This window comes from Pseudomyrmex gracilis, unplaced genomic scaffold (genome assembly GCF_002006095.1).
Source record: "Pseudomyrmex gracilis isolate BER0280 unplaced genomic scaffold, ASM200609v1 scaffold_954, whole genome shotgun sequence".
Classification (NCBI taxonomy): domain Eukaryota; kingdom Metazoa; phylum Arthropoda; class Insecta; order Hymenoptera; family Formicidae; genus Pseudomyrmex; species Pseudomyrmex gracilis.
This window is the reverse complement of record NW_018021538.1, coordinates 23,335-31,933: the sequence shown is the minus strand read 5'-3', so window position 1 is coordinate 31,933 and position 8,599 is coordinate 23,335. Positions and strand designations below refer to the sequence as shown.

Sequence of the window (8,599 nt, the reverse complement as noted above, 5' to 3'; positions counted from 1 at the left end):
CGCAGGGTTCAATTCTGAGCCCACTGTTGTTTAACATTTATCTCTTCTTTATTGATAAATGTTTACCGGCACCTGTGCACATTGTTATGTATGCCGACGATATTGCTATCTACTGTTCTCATAAGACCTTAGATTATATTGCTGGGCAGTTGGGGCGTGCGCTCGGGAGTCTGCGTGCCTATCTTTCCCGAGAAATCCTGTTATACTTTTTTCTCTTAAACCGCGTTATCTTCGCGTTCTTCTTCGAGAGCAGAGGATTGCGGTGTGCATTGATAATATCCTCTTGGAACTTAACTGGACGCCCAGATTTCTGGGGGTGATTCTCGATGCTAATTTGACTTGGAGAGCTCACATTGACTCTGTTCGCAGGCGCGTCTAGTCCCGTATTAATGTTCTGAAGATATTCGCTGGCATCAAATGGAGAGTTCATTTTTCTTTGCTTCTCAATGTGTACAAAAGCTTTGTCAGGTCAGTCTTTGATTAAGGCTCACAAATATTCTCTTCACTTTTGGGCTCTGAGCAGGGCAAGCTGGATAGGCTGCAATTCGCATGCCTTCGCATCCTTCTTGCTCTCATGCGCACAACGCCCACCAACGTCTTACTCGAAATTAACGGTGAACTTCTTCTGGCTTGTCGCTTTCGTCATCTCGTCAAGAGATTTATATGCAAAACTTTTGCCCGGCACAGTCATCCGCTTCAGGGCGCTTTCTTTCGCTCTGTCCAATTATTTGCTGATGGCCGGAGGGAAGAACTGGGCCACATCCTTTACTTCTTCAATATTCTTAAAGCTTTTCTTAGACAGGCTGAAACTTTCTCTCTCTTTCTGGATACTTCAACTATCCTTTCTCTGTCCGATTCCTCGAGATTCTTGTGGATATCGAGTGCCGCCTTGTTGTGCGCAACTCCGATGATCTTGCCGGCTCTTGGAATGGATTTATATTGGACTCTAAGGCCTCCCATGTTCTCTATACTGACGGATCCAAAAAATGTTACGGCTTGACCGAACGAACCTCTTGCGCTCTTGCATCGTTAAATCCTCAGTACATTTTGGTCAAGCGCATCACTAATCATTCAATTATTTTTAAAGCCGAAGCTACCGCTATTAAACGGGCTGTACATTTTGTCTTGGACATCAGTGGACTGACACTATCATCTCTTCGGACTCTCTCAGCGTTCTCACCTGCCTGAAGAACCAATACCCAAACGGAAACCACGCGCCGTGCATCTACGATATCAAGACTCTGTACGAAGAGTGTTTATCTAGAAACTTGAGGATTCGTTTCGTATGGACACCTAGCCACAACAGTATCGAAGACAATGAAGTTGCGAACCATGCTGCTAAACGCGCGCTGCTTTTCCCGGATCCATTTCTCACAGCCAAGTGCCACTATCAGAACCTATACTCGCGCTTCCGCGCCGCAGCCTGCGCGGAGTCAGTGAGAGAAATTTTATCCAACGGCACCTTCAAGGGAATCACCTACATTAATAAGAAAAAGAACATTCTTTTACCATCTTGGTACTCGAACTTCCGGCACTTTATCTGCCCCTAACATCAAGTTCATCTCTAGACTGCATACCAGACACGTTTGTACACGTGCCTTACTGGTCTCCAAGGGCATTGTGGCTTCTCCAAGCTGCAATTGCGGACATTGTCTGCAGGATGCGAACCATATCTTTTTCCAATGCCCTATGCACTTGGTCAGCTCTAATGCCTTAATCAACAGGCTCCGGCACATCGATCCAACTTGTGATCTAAACACTGTGACTTTGGCTTTTTCTGACAATATCGACATATACAGGGTGTCGGGAAAATCGCGACGAATATTTCGGGACGTGATTTGGGACCCCAAATGAAGGAAAAAAAACTATATAAACATAGGTCCGGAAATAAGTCGTTTCCGAGGTATAGTCACTTTTATGTTAAAAAAAATGTATTTTATATTCCGCGTGGCATCCCTTTTAAATTTTTTATTAAATTCTTAATTTTTTTAATTTTCAAATTTTATTATTTTTTTAATTAATAATTCTTTTTTTATTTTTTTTAATTTTTCGATATTTGTAAATACATTATTTTTTAAATCAAGGATAAACATAAATATGTATTTAAATCGAATTAAATAAGGTGTTCAAAATGACCATCTTCAGCACGAATACAGGCCTTTATTCTCCTATCAAAGGAATTTCGAACTCTATGACAAACATTTCGATCCGTCTTTATTTCTCGGAATCCACGAATTATTCTTTGTCTTAAGTCAGCAATATTATTCGGCGCATTTTTGTAAACAATTGCTTGAACCCGAGCTCGAAGGCCTGCCCCACTACGCGCTACCGGACACTTCGAGCGCTCACGTACGCGGGGTGCGCTTGTATGCGGCCAAGTCTGACATCACTGAGTTAATCGTTTTGTTATTTTGAATTTGTAGTTTGAGTTCATGTTTTTCAGTTTTCATTTTTTGTTCACTTATCTAAGACAGTTTTTAATAAGTTTCAAATTATTATTTAGCAACATCTTTTTTATCCTAAGTACTTTGAGATTGTACCTAATCTATCTGTATTCAATAGATCGTTTGAGTTTTAATGAATTAGCTGATATGCATCTTATGTATGGTCTTGTTCAAGGTAATGCTACCGAAGCAAGAAGATTATATGTCCAGTCTTTTCCAAATCAATATGTACCGACAGATAAATCTTTCCAAAATGTAGACAGAACCTTGAGAGAATTCGGTACATTAAAAAAAAGAACAAGTGAGGGCAGACCTAGAGTAGATGTTGTAACGGAAGAAGAAGTACTTGAACAATTTGAGCGTGTCCCTTCTACTAGTGTTAGAACAGTTTNGGATGAAATNGGAGTACCAAAATCAACGATATGNGACATTTTATCAAGAAACTCAATGTATCTATATCACGTGCAACGAGTTCAAGGCCTTTCTGTTGCANATTATGGTCCCCGTTTGCAANTTTGTCAATNGGTTGTAAACAGAATANATNAAAATCCGAATTTTTGTNAAAATATTCTATTTANTGATGAAGCAGGCTTTGACAGAAATGGAATTTTCAACTATCACAACCTTCATAANTGGGCTTTAGAAAATCCTAAAGTAATTGATCAAAGGAGGCATCAACAACAGTTTAGTTGCACGGTATGGGCGGGTATTATTNGTGACGAACTTATAGGGCCACATTTCTTTGNAGAGAGATTAAATGGTCAGAATTATGTACGATTTNTTAGAGAACANATAGTCAACCTTCTTCAAGACGTCCCTTTAATAATACGACAAAACATGTGGTTCATGNATGACGGTGCACCTGCGCATTTTANCNGTGTAGNCAGAGATTATTTGAATCAAAATTATGGCCAGANATGGATAGGACGTGGAGGTCCGGTNGCCTGGCCCCCAAGATCANCGGACATGAATCCACTTGATTTTTNTCTATGGGGTCACGTNAAGTCAATTGTTTACANAAATGCGCCCAATAATATTGCTGACTTAAGACAAAAAATAATTCGTGGATTCCGAGAAATAAAGACGGATCGAAATGTTTGTCATAGAGTTCGAAATTCTTTTGATAGGAGAATAAGGGCCTGCATTCGTGCTAAAGGTGATCATTTTGAACACCTTATTTAATTCGATTTAAATACATATTCATGTTTATCCTTGATTTAAAAAATAATGTATTTACAAATACCAAAAATTAAAAAAAATAAAAAAATAATTAATAATTTAAAAAAACAATAAAATTTGAAAATTAAAAAAATTAGGAATTTAATAAAAAATTTAAAAAGGAATGCCACGCGGAATATAAACTACATTTTTTTTAACATAAAAGTGGCTATAACTCAAAAACGACTTATTTCCGGACCTATGTTTATATAGCTATTTTTCCTTCTTTTGAGGTCCCAAATCACGTCCCGAAATATTCGTCGCGATTTTCCGGACACCCTGTATAAAGGTTTCTACAAGTTTGCTGTGGAGAACCACATACATCTATGATCCTCCACCTTCCTTTGCTTTTCTGGCTTCGCCTCTGTATGCTCGAGTCTTGCTCTTCCTTTGTGTTCTTCATTATCTTTCTATCTTTTGCACTCATGGCTTTCTGCAACTTTGCTAGCTGCTAGTCTTATTTTATCATTTATACTTACGCTCACCCTTTATTTTGATTCAAGTTTCCAATAAATGGCGTATGGGTATTAACGGCCCTTTAACCACTACAAAACCGAAACGAACCGATCTGCTTATATAACTTTTTCTGAAATAATTATTTAATAGAATAGGCTAATTTAATCTGTAAGAAATAAGAAAGGATAAATACGGATAATCTCTTTTTTCTCATCATACATATCAAATCAAATCGTAACCAATTGTCACCTTCCTAAATATAGGAAAACTGATTAAAAAACACTTTAAACTATTTTGAGTTTTTTTGTTTCAGGTTGCGACCAGCCTCATCCGTTATCAAATGACGTCGAACCTTTAGTTTGGGGATCCTGACTTCTTGCTTCAGCTGCCCTGGGGGTCGTATAATACATTTCAAAAACAAATACATAAAAACGTTCTAATTTTTCAGATGTTTGAATAATTTTTAGACATTTTTATATATACGCTTATTTTTTAAGTACAAAAATATTGGAAATATACGAGGTGTGATCAAAAAATAAGGTGACTTTTCATTTTTATAAAAAAATATTCATTTATTTATCCAAAATTATGTTATCCCCTTCAAAATAATCCCTTTCTGATACAATGCACTTGTGCCAGCGCTTTTTCCAGTCGTCAAAACACTTCTGAAATGCACTTTTGGGTATTGCCTTGAGCTCTTCTAGCGATGCAGCCTTAAACTCCTCAATCGTCGCAAATATAATTTAAAGTACATTTTGACACACGAACTAATTTTTTGTTAACATATACTTATTATAATCAATTGATTATTATAATCAATTCTTAATAATAATATGGCAAATAATATATAAAAACATATATACATATATATATATATATTTTGTATTATATATATGTCATTGTTGTTATATACTAATAATTATATAGTAAAAATGTTATACACGCAAGGTGTTTTTGTTGATAGAATACATTTGGAAAACAAAGCGTTTATGTTTCAAACAAAAATTGTAGGGTTTTTGCAACAACCCTACTAGAACACCCGTTTTATTCATGTATCTTACCCACGTAGCACACTAGTGCCTAAAAAGAGCTAAAAAAACGCTAATGCAGATGCAAAACTTCAGCGGTTTTTTAGTGATTTAAAAGCGCGTTAAAGCTTTTAAAGCGTATTTAAAAACTATAAAAAGCACTTTAAAAAGCACTATAAAAAGCGCATTATAAGCTCATACGATCAGCGCAAGGTAAATGCAATTGCATAGCACTTTAAGCGCCCTCAAAATCTGTGTAAAAAGTGCATTATAAGCGCATTATAAGTGCAGTTTCAAAGCAGTTTTGCGAAAAAAATAGGTTAGGATTAGGACCAGATGTAAGTATCACACAATAACACGTAAAGCGAATAGAAACGTTAAGAAGATGCTGAACCGTCCTGTTATACCGACGGGATATGTCATTTTAGTAGATTGGACTAATCTCATTATTTAGTGTATCAAATGGAAAACGCTTTTCCAGAAGAAAAGAACGTAAAGAAACACTTATCGGTCTGGTGCTTTTTGGTCTAAAAAGTACCAAAAGTTACATTGTCCTATTACTACTTGATCATATTTTGCTATTTTTAAACAATTTCTAAGCATTGTATAAATATACAGGCACCAGAGCAATAAGCGGATGATATAAAAGAATATAATGGAACAATTAGAATGTGATTTTATTGTCTAGTTTACGAGAATAATAAGTTCTTCTAATGAAGCACATACGATAATAGGCAGGATACGCACACAAGCAAACAGCCGCGTACGTATGCATATCCCCACCACTATCAGACGGGCAAACCGAACGAAAGACAAGAAAAGAAATATACGTCTATCCTTGTATAGAGGGCACAACTTACTGGACAGCGTAGCAGCAAAGCAGCTGTTAAGCCGCTGGTTCAGCATCCTCTTATAGTTTTTATTATATTTAACACGTAAATATACAAATTCATACATATATAAATTCAAGTTTCAACGTTTTAGACCGATTATATCAATATTATATCAATAAAAAAAAAGATAGCTTACATCGTAACTATTTTGGCATAATTCTTCTCTTACAATTACTTCAAAGCCACATACTAATAGAACCTGTGACTATTGTCCTCGAAAAATTTTATTTGTATTGTTCGGCACATGCATCTGAAAAAAGAGGATTAAAAAACTACTTATTTGCATTCTAAATACAGAAATTCCAAATACAAAATTTAATTTATAAGGTAATAAAATCATATTTATTGATAAAAAATAAAGTATATTTTAAAATATAACAGGACTGAAAATAAAAAAATTTTGTTTCCGAATCTGTCTAGTTAAATAAATAGCCACGCCAGAAAAATAAAAAAATAGATCTATTAGATATATATATATATATATATATTGTTGCGCTCACGGCAGCGTTTAATCGCGTCACCGCCGAGTTACTGCGCTCCACGGAAAGAAAAGAGAACACCGCGTATAACACACTAGAGTTTTATTAGAGAACGCGTTACAAAAGGCCACGGAAAACGTAAAGAAATTTCGAGTCAATGATCCAGCCTGTCGACGATTCCGAATCCGGCGGCTCACTCTCTTGAACCTCGCTGTCAACAAACCCCCTTGCTACCTGAACAAAAGCGCCCAAGCGATCGATCGTTGAAAATCTTCATATACCGCATGGACGACACACGCCGCATCTCGCAACACTGCCCCCTCTCTCTTCTAGATCATTGTCCCGATGATCAAAAAGAAGCCAACCTTCCCGCTCTCTTCCAGACTGATGTCTCAGAATAAATGAGCCAGTTGACCGGAAACTCTTCTCGATAATCTCTTCTAGGGTAACTTCTGTGTCCACAAAATTCTTCCGATTTCAGACAAGGGGGAGGGAAACTCACGTGGACCCATCGTCCACAAGGACACCCCAAGTCCCCGCCTCGGCATTTACCTAAAGACTCACGGAAAACCACGTTCAAAACCGTGAGCAAGGCGGACTTCTAATACGGCCTCAAAAATGAAAATCTCGCAACGATTTGACGCGACGCAGATGTCCCCTGACGTCCAACGACGAAACAAAAAATTCATGGTAGCAACGGAGTTATAACTGAAAGAAAGAAAACTAAACAAGTAACTACGCTTAACAAAAAAAAACAAATATCCAAAATACAAAAACAAAAATACACCCCCCATTAGTCTACACGGGACTCCGACGCGTGCTCCCATCTTTCGCAAAACGAAGTTAACCTATCAGCATGCACCACTCTAGTTCTATGCCTATCCGAGCAACGAATACAATATACCACATCACTCAATTTCTTAACAACCATGTAAGGCCCCTCCCAATTTCTCTGCAACTTAGGAGCTTTCCCCTTGCTTCTGTGAGAATTAAAGAACCAAACCTTTTGCCCAACATAAAAAAGAACGTGCCTAGCTTTCAAATCGTATCGCATCTTTGCCTTGTTCGATTTCATTTCTAAACGCTCTCTAACATCCTGATGAATCTCCTCTAATTTCGATTCCAACTCACAAATATAATCTTCTGAAGAACTTGAACAGTAATTTGACGGAGAGCCCCGTAACAAATCTAACGGCAGACGCAAATCACGCCCGAAATTCAATTCGGCAGGTGAAACCCCTGTAGCTTCATGCCTAGAAGATCTGTAAGCAAAAAGAAACATAGGAATCCAACGATTTCAATTCTTCTGATTCTCATCAACAAACTTAGACAAATACTGCATTATCGTCTGATGCTGTCTTTCAACCTGCCCATCAGACTGCGTATGAAGCGCAGTAGTCCTCGTCTTCTTCATTCCTAACATCCACGACAACTCCTGAAAAAGTCGAGATTTAAAATTTTTACCTTGATCCGTATGTAATTCTAATGGCACCCCGTACCTAAAAACTACTTGATTAACAAAAATCTCCGCTACAGTTGTCGCCCTAATATTCTTCAAAGGAAAAGCTTCCACCCACTTGGAAAAACAATCCACTACCACAAGAAGATACTTATTCTCCGAAGAAGACGCCGGAAAAGGACCTAGAATGTCCATCTGCAATCTCTCAAAAGGCGCGCCGGCACTGAAAACCTGCAACGGAGACTTACCCTTGTCCGAAGGACTTTTTTTTGCAATACAAACTTTGCAAGACCTACACCAGTTTTCCACATCTTTTTTACATGAAGCCTAATAAAACCGCTTGCGAATTTTTCCTAGCGTCTTATTTATCCCAAAATGAACTTCAGAAGGAGCATCATGAGCCTCCTCAAAAATTCGGTTAATCCTCTTCTGAGGAACAATTACTTTGGAATTACTGAGGAAGAAAACTTGACTTCAAATTCGGAGGTATTCACCTTTTATGCAGAACTCCATCTGAAACCACTAAAGCGTCCCAATGAGACCAATAAATCCTTGAAGAAGGGCCTCTAGCAGAAACTTCTTCCCAAAAAGGACGACAACCCTTTTCCTTTCCAAGTAAAAT

At 37.6% G+C, this 8,599-nt stretch overlaps 1 protein-coding gene across 1 annotated transcript; it reads right to left on the bottom strand.

Moving 5' to 3' along the window:
• Window positions 1-7,311: 7,311 nt before the first annotated feature.
• On the bottom strand, window positions 7,312-8,172 carry LOC109861714. Its single transcript, XM_020441488.1, has 4 exons — window positions 8,029-8,172; window positions 7,844-7,953; window positions 7,550-7,780; window positions 7,312-7,498 (listed from the first exon to the last, which is right to left on the bottom strand). The coding sequence occupies exons 1-4, from the start codon at window positions 8,170-8,172 to the stop codon at window positions 7,312-7,314; spliced, it is 672 nt and encodes a 223-aa protein (XP_020297077.1).
• Window positions 8,173-8,599: the final 427 nt, after the last annotated feature.